We start from the raw sequence: 19,516 nt of genomic DNA, 5'->3' as shown, positions 1-19,516 counted from the left end.
CGGCACCGACTGCGGTGTAATGCCCAGCACCGTGGACGATTACGACACCTGTCTCCGCACCGAGGGTGGCACCCATGGTGGCACCACCATCGATTCATCATCAGGGGAAGCCCATGATGTTGCGGTGCCGATCTCAGTGTCAGTCTCCCCGGTACCGCTCCCCGGCACCGTCCGGCTCCGCTCCCCTGTGGTCAGGTACAGAATACTCCTCAGAGACAGAATCATCCGTGTCCCGCCGCAGCCACTACCGCTCCCCGTCCTGATCACCATTTGATATTTTGTCTGCTTTGTAGGCAGCAGGGGCACTATAGATGGTGTCAGCCAGATCACTTTTGCAGGGTCCATAATGGCCTCATTCATCAGAAGTGAGATCCTTCCCTGAAAAAAACAGATTGCTGAATATCCATTAGTTTATGCATAGGTTCCTGGATCTCCTCCACTGGAATTTGTAAGGAATCAGACTGAGTCCTGAAAACCCTGAAAGTCATCCCACTGAGGCATACTGGGAATGAAAAGGAAATCATAGTGGTTCCCAACAGATCCACCAAGGAAGAACCTGTATTTGGTACATCCTAACCCTGGGAATAAGGCTGAGCAGGTGGAAGTTCAGAGGCAGACTGCATAGCCAGGGCCTTAGGAAGAGTATTAGAACTATCCAGACCAGCCTTTTGTTACCCTTTCTGCCAGGGAAAGATCAAGGCCCCCCAATATGGCACATTGACAGATGGATAAGGGCCTGGTGGATATGGTGTTAAACTACGGCCCATGTCCAGGTGCTACCTGGTGCGCAAGAGTATTTGTCTCAATGAGTACTTCGATCCCTTATTCAAAACCAAATAAAGGTGAAAGAGAACTACTAGAAGAATACATACGGGAATTTTCCATTCCCTGCCTATTGTCTGACACCAGAAAGGAAGCCGACAAGAAGGAACATATCCACTCTAAGTAGGTCCCATAGACACGGGCACTGATGGCAGCACCATCAAGGCACTCTGGGTCACAAGCTGTGTAGCCTACGAAGGTAGTTCTGGCATCAATGGAGATTCCAGCTCCGGCAGCACACCAAGGTCCATCGGTGCCATAAATGTCAATGGAGCTCCATGGCACTGAGGTAGAGATGATGCCATGGTGTCCCCCAGGCCAGTATAGATGCTGAAGTCTGTGGCAGTGGAAGCAGTGGCATCAAAATAGCCTTTGGCCTCCGAACAGCCTTCGTCAGAGCTGATATTGAAGAGCAGAAGGTTGAAGGAGCCAAGTTCTTAGATAAAGCAGCTTTCAGCAGTGGCACTCTCAACAACTAATCCAAGTATAGTCTGCTTGTGCCAAGGATTCCACACATTCATGAGCTCAAGCTTCAGTATAACCACATAAGATCATGAAGTCTCAGAATTGGAGAAAGAGGGTAAAGCTCTTCTTTAAGCTCTTTGTTTGGAATCTACTCCTGGGACTCCTTGTGAACTATTCAATTTCTGAGAGTGTCTTATCAGATTTGGTTGATCTTGGAAACGGGACTGAAGATGAAGCACTTTGAGTCAGCACCTACACTCTTCAGAACAAAGATCATGGTTTTGGGGTTTTTTCGTGGGGGGCAGGGGGAAGTGCCCTCTTGTGACTGGGGTTCAATGCCAGCCTCATGGACTTGCCCATTAAGTGGATTTGTAGCTGGGTTGTGATGATTTTCCTTGGATCAGCTAGTTATCAAGATACAGGAACACTATGCCTTGTTTTCGGAGGCGAGCCACCACCACTACTAGGCATTTGTTGAAAACCCTTGTGAATGCAGACAAACTCAAGAATCAGACCCTAAACTGATAGTGGTTTTATCCTTCTTGAAACCTTAAGTACTTTATGTACGGGGTGTATGGTGATATGAAAGCAAACATGCAGGTCAAGAGCCGCAAACCAGTCCTGTGGCTCTAATGAAGGAATTATGAAGGCTAGAGTTACCACTCTGAACCTGATGCAACAAATGAAGGCATTAAATGCCCTCAGCTCCAAGACAGGGCAGCATCCTTTTTTCTTGAGGATTAGAAAACTGGAATAAAACCCCTTCCCTCTGTATTGAAGCAGTACTTCCTTTACTACTGCCACAGAAAAGCAATTCCACTTCCTGCTGAAATAGTCTCTTTGAAAGGGAGTCTCTGAATAGAGACAGAGAAGGGAGTGGGTGATAGGGCTGGAATTGTAGGAGGTATATTATTGTTTCTATAACCCAGACATCTGATGCTACCATGCTGAAAGGCTGCCTCCAAATAGAGAGTGGATGAAGATTAAAGATCCATCTGCATCGTTGTAGAGCAGTCGTCTCCAACTTTTTATGCCCAAGATCACTTTTTGAATGTAAGGGCAACCCAGGATCTACCCCACCCCTTCCCCAAGGCCCTGCCCTGCTCACTCCATCTCCCCTGCTCTCCATCGCCCGCTCTCCACCACCCTCAACTCACTTTCAGCGGGCTGGGGTAGAGGGTTGGGCTTCAGGAGGGGGTGCAGTCTCTGGGCTGGGGCCAAGGAGTTAAGGTGCAGCAGGGGATGAGGGGTGCAAGCTCTGGGAGGGAGTTTGGGTGCAGGAGGGGGTTCCAGGCTGGGGCAGAGTGTTGGGATGAAGGAGGGGGTTGGGGTGCAGCCTCCCACGGGGTGGCACTTATCTTGGGTGGCTCCTGGTCCGCAGCGAAGAGGTGCTGCCACTAAAGCCCCACGCCACTGCTGGACGGGGCCAACGCACCCCTGCGGTCCCAGAGAGGGGGGCAGGTGGCTCTGCACACTGTCCCTCTCTGCAAGCACCGCCCCCACAGGCCACAGCTCCCCGTTCCTGGCCAATGGGAGCGGTGGGGGCAGTGTTTGCAGGCAGGAGCAGTGCGCAGAGGGAGACCCCTGCCGCCGGGGCCGCATGGGCCACTTCTGGGAGCGGTGTGGGACTGGGGCAGTGGCAGTGGCTAGTGGCAGCCCTGCTGTGCCACCGGAGATCGCGATCCACTGGGAGATTCTCTATGATCGACCAGTTGGTGACCACTGTTGTAGAGTGCCTCTAGACCAATCCGTCAAAGTGATTGCTTCAAAGTGGTGGCAGGACGGGATGTGGATGTTGAGGCCAAAGGACTCTTCTTTTGAAAGCACAATCTCCTTCCATAGAGGGTCAGTGGACCTGATAGAGGCTATTACCCAGTATCTTTTACTATGTGGTGCAGGGCAGCTTTCCCTGCTTCCTTCTAGGAGTTAGTGTATATATTCCAAGACAATAAAGTGCAGCCCAGGAGTCCTTGAACAAGTGAAGAGCCTCATCTTTCTTCGCAGTGAAATGTTCCACCACTGACTGTATCTCCCTTGTGATGCTGGAAGATATAAGTAGAGCATCCCGGCTCCAAACAATTGAAATTTTCATGGAATGGAATGTGGTGTCAGAGGCATCCAGAGCTTGCTGAAGGAATGTCCTGGTTATCCACAGTCCCTCAAATCAAAAATTTAAATTCCGCCATGCCTCTTGCAGTAGTTTGTCAACAAAATCCAGGAAATTAGAATAGCAGGATATGATTATATGAGCTAAAAACACTTGGTAGTTAGTGATCCTAAATTATAGGCTGGCTAATGATTAACTCCTAACAAATCAAACTGTTTTGGTTCTCTATCCCAGTAGTTCTCAACCTTTCCAAACTACTGTACCCCTTTTTCAGGAGTCTGATTTGTTTTGCATACACCACGTTTCACCTCACTTAAGAGCTACTTGCTTACATAATCAGATATAAAAATACAAGTGTCACAGCACACCATTACTAAAAAATTGCTTACTTTCTGATTTTTACCATATCATTATAAAATAAAGAAATTGAAATATAAATATCGTACTTACATTTCAGTGTACAGTATGTAGAGTAGTATAAACAAGTCACTGTATGAAATTTTAGTTTGTACTGACTTTGCTAGTGATTTTTATGTAGCTTATTGTAAAATTAGGCAGATATCTTAGATGAGTTCATGTACCCCCTGGAAGACCTCTGCATGTACCCTGGGTTGAAAACTACTGCCCTATCCCATCATTAAAAGGGATAGCCACCGTTAGGAGGAACAGTTTTAAATCCCAGGGATTTAGGGTACGTCTATACTTACCTCCGGTTCGGCGGTAAGCAATCGATCTTCTGGGATCGATTTATCGCGTCTTGTCTAGACGCGATAAATCGATCCCGAAGTGCTCGCCGTTGACACCGGTACTCCTGCTCCGCGAGAGGAGTACGCGGAGTCGATGGGGGAGCCTGCCTGCCTGCTGCGTGTGGACCCGCGGTAAGTACCTTGTAGTTCGAACTAAGATACTTCGAACTAAGAATACTAAGTTATTCACGTAGCTGAAGTTGCATATCTTAGTTCGAACTGGGGGGTTAGTGTGGACCAGCCCTTAGAATCAGACAGGGCTAAATCCCCAGGAAAAACAAAATCTTCTTGTCAAAACCAAACCAAAAAAGAGCTGAACTATAAAAAATATTTACCAACTCATAAGCTATCCTAACTATATTAAACCTAACCACACTATTATAGTCACATCTATCTACATATCTACACTAAGATTAGAAAAAAAAAGTGTGTTGTGACATAGACACTAGAGTTCCATCTCACAGCCCTGGGTAGTGAGAAGGAACGAGGGACGGCTGGGCCCAGTCTGCTCTACATGCCCTCAGTAGGAGGTTTTCGGAGCCCATGCATGGCCTCAGACTCCAAGAGTGAAAAGGCTGAAATCTCTAGCACATGGGAACATGGGCACCAACAGTAGAATTTATATGGACAATCACTCAAAGAACGTTAGACTCCCTTGGAGATAGCAGCTCTGTTTGTTCTATCAGTGTCACTTCATCTTTGTGGTCTTACCTCCTCTCCTTGAAAGCGCTCTTGATTGGCCATCTTCAGTAGATTCTTCAAGATAAATGCATTAAAATTAAAATTTAAACAAACTTGTCAGGTCTCTGTGCTGTGCTTAATTGTACACACCACTAAGGATTTTGGATCTTAGCCTTCAAAGTATTAAACTGGGTTGAAAGGTACACATTAACAGCTAGCGTAATTGTATCAGACAAAACAAATAGTACGTTATTTACAACACACAAATCACTTGCCACAGCATAGCAACCAACTTCCTACAGCCTTGCTGCATTAAGATCCCACTATCAGGAAACACTGGGAGAGGATGCAAGCAGCATTTACACAAGCGTTCCTGCAAAAACCTGACCGTTTAATTTAATTGTGTGTGTTACAAGTTTGCAGAGTAGATGGAATGGACTGGAAATTAGGCCTGAAGAAACCATTCTACCACTACAGTCAACCAGAATAATATAATTAGAATGATTTCACTAAGAGACTCTCTTTTATAGCTGTCTTAGTAAGCGAACAATTATATGTTGCCTTTAAGCACTGAGGAATATGCTGGATTCCTTCTTCCTATTAATAATTTAATTTAAAATAATCACCCACTTTGACAATGTTTAACCCTCTGGGTTAAACCATTGTAGAATACATGCTTATGGTCAAAATAAGACTTGCCAAGTACATAAAAAAATTTACGTTTTCCCATGTTAGTTTTTTCCCTTAATTTGAAATGGAAAATTTGTTTTTTTTAAATAGGACTGAGCTCTTACCTCAATATGAGAAACTGGGGCTGTACTTGTCTTCCTGAAAATACTAAAGGCAATTCAGACTCATCCATGAGGTTCTGTATCACATTGCTTTTTTTCCCCTCACAGAGTATAACAGAATAATTTAGTAGAGCTACCTGCAGGACTTAGCTGGGATGGATGGTGGAAAGATCAGGCCCCAGAAAGAAGTAACATGTTCTTCATTCTGGATCTTGAACTCTTTCCACTTCCAGGTGTCTGACTAACAAAATGCATAAGGAACGAGAAAGAGAAACCCACATTCCCTCCTTTTCCCCCTAAAATCAGTAGTAGTATTCTATTTTGGGACCATCCTTTGAAGTGCCTTTCTGCTAAAGGATGCTTTTGCAAAACAGTGATGATCAAGCCTGATGGATGATCAGTTGAGAATTTGAGAGATTTCAACTCTGATGGCTGACACCTTTTCTACAGAGAATGCTAATGTGAAATATACTGAATGGGTTCTAATAGCTTCTGGAATTAGTTAATTAGGGGCTGCATATGCTTGAGTGACAGCATTTAACTCTCTTAGTTTTGGAGGACTTAGAAGCCATCAGGCACTGGTATTTAAGGTGGATGGAAACAAATAGAGGTGACGTTCTTGTGAATTGATTGGCCCTAATAAGGCACATTTCAACTTCTTTTTACATAGAAGATGCTTTTTCTTTCAGATATTGAAATTCTGGGTAACAATGAAAAGTGAGATGAATGAGATCAGGAGACCTAGGAACTTCAAATGAAAATTGATGGAGACCCTCTCCCACAACACTTAAGTAATCAGTGATAGGGTAAAATTTGCCAATTCCTACCTTTCAGGAAGATTGGCTCTTGCATCAACTCAGAAACAAGGTGCAATTATTTTTATTTATTTACAGTACAGGTAATTAACTATTGGAATACCTTACCAAGAGATGTGGTAGATTCTCCTTCACTTTAATCTTTAAAGCAGGACTGGATGTTTTTAACTAAAAGATAAATGCCTTTGATTCAAACAAGTTACTGGGTTTGATCGAGGAATTACTGTATGAAATTCGATGACTTCTTTTTTGCATGAGGTCACACTAGATCAGTGGTTCTTCAACCTATTTACCATTGTGGGCTGCATATGCAGTTCTCTGTGTGTTATGTGGGCCGCATCCACACACACAAAAAAAAAAATTATATATATATATATATATATATATACATACATACACACACACACATATACACACACACCCCCTATATGGCCCTGAGGATGTCACAATGGCCGCAACTGTGTGCTGATTGGGCTGTAGGTTGAGAAACACTGCACTAGATGATCACAATGGTCCCTTTTGGCCTTAAAAATCTATTAACCTATCTTGATTCCTAGGAGGATAATCCTGAGAGAGGGAATCACAGAGCTATTTTAAATTAATCAAGAAGCATGCATGCTAAAGTAAAGGTCACTTTCTGCAAGGTCCCTGTGGACAGTGCCTTTGACTAATAAATTGAAGAAAATGTACAGATGATTCCCTAAAGTCCTTGTTAAAGATCCTGGGAATTGACAGGATCTTTTTTCTGTGGATACTGGAAATTTTCACAAGTAAACTAGGCATAAGCAAATTATTTGAAAATTTCATATTAGACCTAAACTTCTATCAGATCCACCAATACCAGGCAATCTCCCTGAGAAAGTGCAGAGAGAATGAAAGCTGGGGTCTCCATCTTGAATTTAATCTTCACTGCTCTATTTCACTTCTTTTGGTCTTAGGCAGCCTAAGGGATATCCTTTCCCTTAGGTCTATTTTTGTAGGGAGACAGACACAAATGGAGTCATACTGCTGGCAGGGTTTGAAAGTAGTCTTGGATCCATTCTCTGATCAAAGTTTTCCCATACAGGTTTTGATCCCAGACCTGCTAGCTCTCTTGTGGGTATCTATTTAAGATACATATAAGGCCACCATTACCATACCATTCAACTGCCTCTATTTTTTTAATATATTTATCCTCAGCAATCTGTGAGATAGGGAAGAACTGTTATGCCCATTTTACAGATGGGGAACTGAAGGGCAAAGATCAAGTGATTTGCCCATGGTTGCATCAGAAGATTGTGGCGGAACAAAGAATTGAACCTAGACCCATGGTGTCCCAAGTTTGCACCTTAACCACTGGACTATTCCTCTCTCAGAACAAAAAAAGCAGCTTTTGCCCATATGAGCAATCCTAATTCTTGGATTTCAGAGGTGACAGAATGCTCGGGTCCTTGGTGGTGGTAACTACCACTTTATGAAGGTTCTCTCCAAAGAGGATTTCACCTGAGAATTCTGAAGCAGAGGATTTGATGAGAAAAATTATCTACCGTCCAGAGCGGCTATGGTCTTTGCTGCCAGCCTTGAGTCTATGAACTCAGCAGCTAGGCATATTTTCTCTAGTACTGACTTAAATTTGTCTTGGTCCAGAAAGTACAGGTTCTTTTGGCTGTCACACCAGTACAATGTAGTTCTAGTCAATCAGGTGATTGCCAATGAATCCCTGATGAAGCTTTGAAGTCCATCAAAGGTGGAGGGTGTCTATTTTTCTGTTTGCAAGGCTTTTTGCGAAGATATCACCCTCAGCATGAAAGATTTTGCTTGTTGCTGCCTCAAAACCACATTTAATAGCTAGAACAGCAATAGGTAAGTTGGAAGTGCTAAACAGTCACAGACAGAATCTGGCATAAAGGTTGAAAGAGCATGGCTGTCTGAGCTACACTGTTATTTGCAGGAAGAGAGGTACTACCCACATGTCTGGAGGAGAGTTCAGGACCTATAAAAATGAGTGGACAAATCCTGAAAATAATGGCATACAGCTAATTCAGTTACAGAAGGAAGCTACAATCATTCTGTATTTGATTCAAAACAAGACAGACAAGACTATAGCTGACTATCACAAGAAACTTCCTCTGAACCACAACCTCCAGAGTTCACTTTTAAAAGTTAGGAATATTCTTTTCTGATAAGCATTAGCTTAATTTTATGCTTTTCTCCAACCAGCAGTTAAGACATGTTTTTGCTAAAAGGTTACATTTTATTGAAGTGTGGAAAAGCGAGTTTTCTCTAAGTTTACTGCTAAACGGCACCCTCAGCTCTGACCATATTAACCCTTTTTGTCCAGATTAAGAATACAGTTTTACACTTAAGATTGGTACTACGAAAAACTGCATTTTTAGCATGTCTAAAAATGTCCCAGTCTTTCAGTTTAAACATTTCATAGACATGAAAAACACTCAAAGAAGTCTCAACATGAATGCTTTAAGAGGGAACACTGACATACTTTTAATAGGAATTACAAAATACACTGCATAAAACAGCTCAATAATTGCCCTGCAAAGTATTTAACACGTGATCATATCTACACACCAAAATAATGTCAGGCACAGCCATATCAAACCACCTACCACACTGGAAAGAGACTGACTGAAAGCTATTATAGTTCAACATGACACATCTCTACAATATGTAGACATGTACTGATGGTGAGTTATGCTATAAAAAAAACAGACTGGAAGAATCAAGCTCACCTCTCTCAAATCCAGAGTTTCTTCTTTCTTCAAATTTATTTCCTAGTGCAGTTATAGGGAATAAGACAAATAAGCTATAGCAGAAGAATCAACACATGTATTACCATAGATTCATATTGATAGTGTTTAGAAGTCAGAAGGGACCATTATGAACTAGTCTGACTATCCAGATAGCCCAGACCACAGAACCTCACCCAATAATCAGAACGGAATATTAGGATCAGAGTAACCTGAACATGGAGGCCTTTATCAAACCTTTCCACATCAGAGGTACTGAAGGCAAACCAAACAGAATTTTGGCCTGGCAATCAAGATTGCAGCCATCCCAACATCTTCTGTAAAAGTGATGGACGTTTTCTTTTCTTTTTGGGGTGGGGGGTATGGGCAGGAGAATAGACAAGTCTATGGCATATCAACTCCATTTTTGGAGACCAACTCTAAAATCTCTGTCCTTCAGAGACCACTCCCCCAGGTACTCTCAATTTACATACTCTAGCTTCATCCATGAGAACAGCAATAGTCTCCCTTAAGGCTTTTGCAGCTAGTAACTTCCTGGCAATTGATGCACGCCACTACTGTTATATTGGCTGTTCTTAAGAACACACAATAACCTTTTTGCATGGGTCTTTCAGGGTAATCAGGGCTAACGGCTGCTTAAATTATTTACCACAAGTCTCAAGGGGACCTAATTTCACAAACGAAACTAACATTTGTCCATTTCAATACCTCAGTTCAGCAGTAGTTGTGAAATTTAAAATTGTTAATTTCACACTGTTGCTTACAGTTTTGCCAAGACAGCAGTAGATGCAGCCACTGGATTTAAAGAACTCAGTTTATTCTTAAGATTTCAAAATATTATGAGGAATTTAAGTTGCAGTAATATTGCAGCCACCATTAAAAGCCATAAAAGTTGAATGAAAAGCATTTTAGAAAGCTCTTTTCATCCCCACTTTATATTTTACAAATTTCCACTACAGCTGAAGTTTCTTACATAGCCTCAGCCCTAAAAGTCTTTGGAATAATTTCAACAAAAAGTCAGTCAAGTTATTTTGGTTTTAGAAGAGTGAGGGAAAATGCAGCATTACAAAAAACAAACAACAACAAAAACAACACCACACACCTCATCCCTGATAGGGTTCCATCCTTGGTTCTCTTCTCTATCTAAACCATATACATCTTATCGACGTAACCTGTTCTCTGTACACTGATCCCTCAAATCTACCTCTACCCTGGAACCGTCCTCCCTTTGGCCAAATTCACATCTTGGCCTGTCTTTCTGACATCTCCTCATGAGTCTTTCAACTCAGCCTCTACATCACTGACACCCTCAATCCAGTCATCCAGGCCCACATTATGGGTGTCAACTTTAATGTTGCACCCTCTCTCTACAGCTCTCTCTTACAAAAGATCCAAGACATATGCTACATATGCATTTAACAGTCAGTTGATGCCCATACACCTAATAAAAAGGAAACAAACACATCCAAGTACTTTCCTTTCTCCATATGACCAAAACTCTTGCCCATGTCATCGTCTTATGCCTGGACTCCTAATCCATCCCTGAGTACTGCAACCTTGTCTCCACATTTAAAAAAGTGCCATTATTCTCTTCCTGGCTACGCCACCCTCTTCTGAATCCTTCCACTGACTCCCTATCTCCTCCACATCAGACACCAGCTTCCCTTCTTTTACCACTTAGCCCTATCCTAGCTAGCTATTCTATTAGCTTATTGCTACTTCAAGCACCTTTCCTCCACACTAAGATTCCCAGCTTTCACTAGACACCAGTTAGCACAAAAGCATTTGAGGGAGTATCCAATATAGCCCCAATGCATACGTGACGCTCTGTACCTCAAAGTAGAACCCTGAAACCTCCGCACTCACCACTGTCATATAATTATGATATATTTTGTACAAAGTATGCCACGTGAGGCATCATTTTAAAAGTCTTGATCTGTTGCACATTAATATCCTGTTGGATTACATGTGCTTTCATTATACATGACGTTATGAAGCCAAATTGCCATGTATGTTACTGAAATATGTTGTCAGGTTGGGAAATGCCCACAGCCAACCTTTCAATTGCAACAAAGAACCAGCCAGAAATATGCTGATAGCCCATTAAAGGGAATCCTCTCCCAGTGGCCATCCCTGAGACTTCTCAGAGAAAGCACATATGCAATGGAGACTGCTTGACCAATCGGGACTGCCTGATCCCCCATCAGAGCAAAGATCTTTCCAGCAAGCTGGAAGAAAATATGAAAGAGGGGAAGTGACAACACTTAGCCTCTTTCCCCCCTCCATTTCAAGGCCTGGAGGAAGGTCTGGAAGAAAAAGACCTTGAACAGGGGAAAGGTGGTCCCAGGCTGGAAGTTAGTTCCAGCCTGTTTATTGAGAAACTGTAATCTGCTTTGTAACATCTGTCAAGGTGAGAAAAGCTGTTCGATTCAACTCTTGCGTAGACTAAAAGTTTAGGATTTAGAAAGCATGATTACTTCTTATTTTCTTAAAGGTAACATCTCTGAACTTTATGCCAATAACTTAAAATCTTTCTATAGTTAATAAATCTGTTTTATATTTTACCTAAAACAGCGTGTTTTGGTTGAAGTGCTTGGGAAATCTCAACTCAGTTTACAAAGGCTAGTGTGTGTCCTCTCCACAGTGAGGGAGTGGCAAACTACTTAATGAACTTCCACTGCCCAAGGGAGCCTTGAGTAGGGTAAGACAGTATAGCCCTGGAGTGCAAGACCAGGGAGCTGGGGGGGAATTGGCCAGCGCCTCTCTATTGTTGGTTCATGAGTGGCTGGGGGGTCATTCATGTAACTCAGCTGGGTGTGTCCCTGCCTGTGGATGTCTGCATAAGTGCCGTGCCTGTCAGAGGTTTGCGGCTTGACATCAGCATCACAATGTGAGGGACAGCCAGGCAGGTGGGACAGAGTAATAAAACATACTGCAGTGTTAGCAGTACCTTTCCATACAAAGTACAGTGAATACCCGACATTGCAACCAATTTTTAATAGCAACAAGTATAAATGAAGTATCTGAGAGCTGTATTACTCTGACAGAAAGAAATATTAAATTAATCTACTTGAAAAGTGAAGCAAACGAAGGAAGCAGATACATTTTGTCTTGTGACAAAATCAAGGTAATTAAAGTTCTCAAAATGTTTTCACATTAAGCTACAACTATTTCACACAGACATCAGTAGCAACATTCAATGATATCTTTGCCTCTTGGGCTGGAGAGAGGGGAAGGCAGCAACAAGCTCTAAACTTTAAGCCAGGTATGGGAAATCAGCAGCATCATACTTAGAAAGTCCTAATTTGGAACCCCAGATATGCAAGTAGCACAGGAAAAGTTAAGACAGATGTGATTAGAAACCTTTCTGGTTGTTTTGGTTTGTGGATTCCTCTGTGCTAACCCCAGGTGCTTTTGTTTTGCTTGTAACCTTTAAACTGAACCCCAAGAAAGTTATTTTTGGTGTTTAATCCCTAAAGCCTGAGTTTTCACGTTTCTTTTTTAATAAAATTTACCTTTTTTTTTAAAGAATCCTTTGATTCCAAAGTCCTTAGACAAGGGGTTGGTCTGTGCTCACACTGCTAAGGCAACTGGTTAGTATTTTATTCTCAAGCCTCCCCAGGAAAGGGGGTGAAAAGGCTTGGGGGATATTTTGGGGGGATAGGGATTCCAAGTGACCCTTCCCCGAATATTTGTGAAAATCACTTGGTGGTGGCAGCAATATCTGTCCAAGGCAGAAGACTGTGCCTTAGAAAAGTTTTAACCTAAGCTGGTAGAAGATAAGGTCTTCCGTGCAGGTCCCCACATCTGTACCCCAAAGTTCAGATTTGGGGTGGTATACCCTGACAATTACAAATTAAGAATTTACGTGAATACAACAGGACTGTAAATGAACATTAGATAATACAAAACTACCTCTATTCCCAAAACTCCTTCCAGTACCAAAGCCACCCCGCATGTGTTGACTTCTGTTAGGTCCCACACCAGTATCTGGGGGAAAAACAAAAAGAATTATTGATTCAGATTTCAATACATTAAGTTTTTCTATTTCAAAATATCCAAGTTAAGACTAAGCTATACCTACAGCCATTAGAGAGATATCAACCCTCAACTCAAGAAATAATCTACCGATAGTTACTAGCCATGCTAAGAGGAAATGCCTCCCTTCACTTGTGTCACAATATAGTAATGTATAATGGGCTAGGTCTCAGATTTTGGTTTTGTGAGGCATCAAACAGATCACTTTTGATATAGAAAACCAGACTAGCTGGACCCATAGTCTGTTCTAAGAAGTTTTTTTTTTTTTTTTGGTTCTGAACTACCAAATCCAAAGTGGTTTAAAGTTGTCACTGGAGACATTTACTTTAAATTGCCATGTGTACATTCCCAGGCAAGATATACCAACAAATATGACTTCTGGGTGGAGTCATTTGTGCATGAAAGAGTGAAAGAAAATTAATCTTAATTTTAAAAGATGCAAAATGCACATAACCAGAGCATTAAAAACGGCATTCTGTTATGTGTTAAGCTGCCCTATCACTAGGTGTTTTGGTGCTTTTATTAATTACCTGAACACTGCTCCTAATATATATTGCCTTAGAGTAGGGATAGGGTGGATAATTTATGATATAATGATATAAAGTATAATGTTATTGGTGTAATTATTGCAAAATATTTTCTAAAGAAATCTTGTATGGATCTGTACATAATGATTCAAAAGAAATAAAAATAAAGCAGAACAAAAATCTCGCTACTTCATTAACAGAATGGAGACTCACTGCATGCTTTAAACCACAGGCAAGCATTAAAAAAAGCTAATAAAAAATGTATGGAAATATACCTCTCTCATAGAACTGGAAGGGACCGTTAAAGGTCATTGAGTCCAGCCCCCTGCCTTCACTAGCAGGACCAAGTACTGATTTCTGCCCCAGATTCCTAGGTGTCCCCCTCAAGGATTGAACTCACAACCCTGGGTTTAGCAGGTCAATGCTCAAACCACTGAGCTATCCCTCTCCCTCAATTTAATATATGGAGAGATTGCATTATAAGATGTACTTTTTCCATTAGTAGTTTAGCTTTATAGTAACAGTGTACATATGCAAAAAAGAATCACTACATGCTGCGGAAGTAATGAAATCTTAGGGTCTTCACTACAGACACCGCTATTGCAGCTGTTAAATTTTGTTTTGTCCAGGTTTCTCACTTCACTAGTCTGAATTATGACATGGTTCCACTTATTAAATGGAATGCAACTTAAGAAATTGTTTAAGCTACTACATCTATTCCAATCTCTCAAGATGTCTTGGAAATGTTTCTCTTCCCTGTACTGTTTGAAAAAGACTGAGAAAACTGACAACTGCCATAAGAAGAAGAACATGAACATAAGAACAGCCATACTGGGTCAGACTGAAGGTCCATCTAACCCAGTATCCTGTCTTCCCACAGTGGCCAGTGCCAGGTGCCCCAGAGGGAATGAACAGAACAAATAATCAAGTGATCCATTCCCTGTCACTCATTCCCAGCTTCTGGCAAACAGAGGCTAGGGACGCCATCCCTGCCCATCGTGGCTAATAGCCATTGATGGACCTATCCTCCACAAATTTATCTAGTTCTTTTTTTGAACCCTGTTATAGTCTTGGCCTCCACAACATCCTCTGGCACAGAGTTCCACAAGTTGAGATAGCAGCGAGGTGTACCCTGATGACCCTGCCAGGACCTGTTGTTTCAGATGTAGGAGGTACTCCAGGACGAATGGTATAGGCACCTGGAGCGGAGGTGTGCGATGCTTGGCACACCAGAAAGTGAATCTCTTCCACTTAGCTAGATAAGTGGTCCTGGTGGATAGTTTTCTGCTGCCGAGCAGAATCTCCCTTACCGGTTCCAAGCACATGAGTCTCAATGGGTTTAATCATGAAGCTTCCAAGCCATGAAATGGAGGGACTGGAGGTCTGGGTGGTGAAGGCGACTGTGGTCCTGGGTGATGAGATCTGGGTAAAGTGGTAGCAGAATCAGGGTGTCCACGAACAGCTCCAGAAGCGTGGTGTACCAATGTTGGTGGAGTCACGCTGGGGCCAACGGCTCTGCCTTGTCTCTGCAGATCTTGAGCAGTACCTTGTGTAAGAGTGGGACCGGTGGAAAGGCATACATGAGGCAGTCCCCCCAGGGTAGCATGAATGTGTTCAAGATCGAGCCCGGGCTGTGTTTCCAGAAGAAGCAGAACACTGGGCACTTTCTGTTGCAAACAGATCTACCTGGGGAAACCTCCACCTTTGGAAAATGGAATGTATGACATCTGGACGGATGGACCACTTGTGGTTGCGGAACCTCCTGCTGAGGTGATCCGCTAGTTCATTCTGCACTCCTGGGAGATACGACACCTCCAGGTGAATGGAGTGGGCTATACAGAACTCCCATAGTTGATGGCTTCCCAACATAGGAGGGAGGAACAGGCTCTGCCCTGTTTGTTGATGTAAAACATGGCAGTGGTGTTGTCGGTCATCACTGCCATGCACTAGCCTTGTAGTCGGGACAGGAAGGTCTGGCAGGCTAGTCACACTAATCTGAGTTTCTTGATATTGATATGGAGTAAGAGCTCATCCTACGACCATAGGCCTTGTGTTCGGAGATCTCCCAGGTGATCCCCCCAACCCAGAGCTGACGTGTCTGTTACTGGGGACAGAGAGGGTTTTGGGCTGTTGAAGGGAACTCCTTTCGCAGACTGTCCGAGGGTTGAGCCACCAACAGAGGGATTTGATTATGTGCTCTGGCATGGACACCACTGACTCCAGGCTGTCGTGCCCTGGGTGATAGGTCAAAGCGAGCCATGCTTGTTGGACCACGTAAGTGCAGGCTTCCATGTGGCCAAGGAGACTCATGCATCCTCTTGCTGTTGTGGTGGGGTAACGCCTGAGGCTTTGGATCATGTCTGTCATTGCTTGGAATCGGGTCTCTAGCAGGAACGCCCTTGCTTGTATTAAGTCCAGCAATGCCCCAGTAAATTCTATTCTTTGGGTCGGTTACAAGGTCGACTTGTTCATGTTGAGGAGTCGTCCCAGTCTCTCAAAATTAGCTCACACTAGTCGGACTTGAGACTCCACCTGCTCCCTGTAGCGCCCCCGTAACAGCCAGTCGTCAAGGAAGAGATAAACCTGTATCTGCCTCCTGCAAAGAAAGGCTACGACCACCGACATGCACGCGGTGAACACCTGGGGGCCCATCAATAAACCGAACAGTGAACTGATAATGTTCATGGTCGACCACAAACTGCAGAAATAGTCTGTGCTCAGGCCGAATGGATATGTGAAAATACACGTCCTTCATGTCGAGGGCGGTGTACCAGTCTCCCGGATCTAAGGATGGGATGATTGTGCTCAGGGAGACCATGCGGAACTTCTGCTTGACCAAGAACTGGTTGAGTCCTCGCACATCTAAAATGGGACTGAGACTCCCCTTTGCTTTGGGGATTAGGAAATAACGAGAGTAGAATCCTCTGTTCCTTAGCTCCCAAGGAACCTCCTCCACTGCCTCTATGGTGAGGAGCAATTGACTGCACCTTCTGGATAAGGAGTTGTTCGTGAGAAGGGTCCCTGAAGAAGGATGAGGAAAGGGGGTGGGAAAGAGGGGAGGAGCAGAATTGGAGAGAATATCCCACCTCTACCGCGTGAAGGACCCAGCGGTCCAATGTTATTTGGGACCAAGTGGGATAGATTCATGAAGCACAGGGAAGGATCCAGTGTAGTGGCAGGTACACTGTTCTCGGGTGCACCTTCAAAAGGCCTACTCTGAGCCCGACAAAGGTTTGGTCGGGCCCTGGCCCTGACCTGACTGGGGGTGAGACGGTCTGCGCCTGCCATTCCTACTCTTTCTATAGAAGTCCTGTGTGGGTCAAGAAGGGTACGACCGCTGCTGTTGAGGCTGCAGTTTGAAGTGTTTACACTGGGTTGCAGGGGTGTGCATACCCAGTGACTTCATGGTCGCCCGGGAATCTTTCAGGCTGTGCAGCTTGGAGTCCGTCAGCTCCAAGAATGACCGTGCCCTCAAACGGCAGGTCCTGAAGGGTTTGCTGCACTTCGGGGGGCAACCCATACGCCTGCAGCCATGAACCCCTTCTCATGGCTAACCCTGATGAGAGGGTGTGGGTGGCAGAGTCCGCCGCATCAAGGGAGGCTTGAAGAGAAGGGAAGGCGGTGGCACTAACCTCGTCAATAATGGCCGTGAATTCAGCCCTGGACTCTGGTGGAATTAGCTCCTTGAACTTCAACATGGAGGCCCATGAGTTGAAGTTGTATCTGCTGAGGACAGCTTGGTGGTTAGCTATTCTCAGGTGCAGGCCACCCATTGAGTAGACTTTTCTACCAAAAAGATCTAGTCTTTTAAACTCCTTGGATTTAAGAGTCAGTCCTTGTTGGCCCTGCCTCTCCTCCTCATTGACTGTGGTCACTACTTGGGAGCAGGGCTGCAGGTGTGAGAACAAATACTCATATCCCTTGGATGGGACAAAGTACTTGCGCTCCAAAGTACTTGCGCTCGTCATAGGCAGGATCAATTCCGGTGTCTGCTATAGCGTTTTGATATTGCTCTGTATAATTTTAATTAGGGGCAGAGCTACCCTGGAGGGACCCTCTGGAGTCAGGATATCAACCATGGGGTCCTCTGGCTCGATAACCTCTTCTGCCTGCAATCCCATCTTGCGGGTGATTCTGCGCAAGAGGTCCTGGTGTGTGCAGTGGTCTATTGGAGGAGGTCCTGAGGCCCAAGTCCCTGCAACCGCCTCGTCCGGGGACAAAGTTGAGGAGGCTAGAGACGGTACCGGGTCCTCCTCACCATCCAGCTCTCTAGTGTCCTCCTGGTCAGTGCCTGTGGGCTCTGCGCTGACAGTTGTCACGGCAATGATAGTTCGGCCGGCTGTCAGGGCTGTTGCCACGGTTGTTTCAACTGTGTCCTAGACAGGGTGTGGACCCTGTGCTGGAGTCGATTCCAATCCCAAGGCGCCGGGCTATCTTTATGGGGCCGAGGTGCTTGGGCTTCTAAGACTACCAACCGAGAGCCCCTGGAAAATGAGCCCTGGGCCTGGTGATAAGCCCAGGGAGTCCAAAGGGGCCATTGTGGAGACATGCATGCCTCACTTCTGTGCCAATCTGACCTGTGCCTGCTGCGGCGTGAATAAAATAAGTCCCCGCCCGAGTCAGACAACACTGATCTAGATCGTGATGACCATGGCAGCACCAAGCAGTACTGAGCTAGGACCGGTGCTGCTCCACCAGGGACCGAGCCGGGGAACCCTGCATGGGGTCCCGAGCTGGAGAACGGTGCCTCGGCGATGGTGAACTCAAGTGGTGCCAAGGGGAACGGTGCCATGTCAAAGAAGGTGATCGCCGCATCATCGCTGACTTGCCTCTAGATGGCGCCACACGCGGCAGCACCAAAAGCTTGTCCCTGATAACCAGAGGTTGTGGGGCCGTCATTGCTATTAGGTCACTGGCGGCTTCAAAAGTGTCTGGGATAGAGGGGGACTCCAATTCCTCCACCTGGCACTGTCTGTCCGGGGAGTCGCTGGGCGCCAGGCTCAACAGTCCCCTCCGGGGAACCGAAGTCAACGGTGCCAACTCCTGGTCCTTGGGCGCTGAGTGCTCCTTCATGGGACGTACTGCTGTTGTGCCTGGTGCTGCCTTCAACACCCGGGCGTGACCCCTGTCCATCTTCTTGTGCCGCTTGTGTGGCACCAGTGAGTGCGAGCGGTGCCTGATTGTCTGCGCCACTTGCAGTGCCAGGGAGCACCAGTGCCGAGAGTCTCTTGAATCAGAGTCTTTCCTCAGTGCCATGTTGCACACTGAGGCCGGAGCGCTCCGCACCAACACGCTCGGTGCCAGTTCCCGGCGCTCCCTGGCAGGCTGTGGATCGAGAGCGGACTCCATCAGAAGTTGTTTCAGACAGAAACCCTTCTCTTTCTTTGTCCTAGGGCGGAAAGACCAGCAGATTTTGCACCTGTCTGTTTGGTGCTCTTCCCCCAGACACTTCAGCCCCGTGAGTCTGACTCAGCTGGCATGGACCAGCCACAGGCATCTAATTGCAGTATAGACATACCCTAACAAGTCCTGACCTACATGTTACCCTGTGATATTAATTCTCTATACCTATTGTAATTCCTTGTCTGTTCAGTATTGTTACATGCTAATACAATTTTCAGAAGTTTTTAAATCCTGTTGCTTTTCAATGAAAACATTGGGCTCCTAAGTTAGTCAGGTGCTTCTGAAAATTCCACATGCTAAGCACAAATTGACACAATACTGAAAAATGGTTGAGACCTGTACTAGACCATACTAGTGAACAGCTTTTACTATGCATG

The 19,516-nt window shown here is 44.7% G+C and overlaps 1 protein-coding gene across 1 annotated transcript in view; it reads right to left on the bottom strand.

The window, feature by feature from the left end:
• Positions 1-19,516, bottom strand: part of DDX4 (DEAD-box helicase 4) — a 92,322-nt gene that overhangs the window by 61,840 nt on the left and 10,966 nt on the right. The window contains exons 4-6 of the mRNA XM_026649248.2: positions 13,087-13,161; positions 9,154-9,195; positions 4,852-4,896 (exon numbers count right to left, since the gene is read on the bottom strand). Coding sequence (XP_026505033.1) covers positions 4,852-4,896; positions 9,154-9,195; positions 13,087-13,161 — 162 coding nt within the window. The remainder of the gene's footprint in view (positions 1-4,851; positions 4,897-9,153; positions 9,196-13,086; positions 13,162-19,516) is intronic.

This window comes from Terrapene carolina, unplaced genomic scaffold (assembly GCF_002925995.2).
Source record: "Terrapene carolina triunguis isolate 2854851 unplaced genomic scaffold, T_m_triunguis-2.0 Scaffold69, whole genome shotgun sequence".
Taxonomy (NCBI): Eukaryota; Metazoa; Chordata; order Testudines; family Emydidae; genus Terrapene; species Terrapene triunguis.
This window is presented reverse-complemented; position numbering and strand designations above follow the sequence as displayed.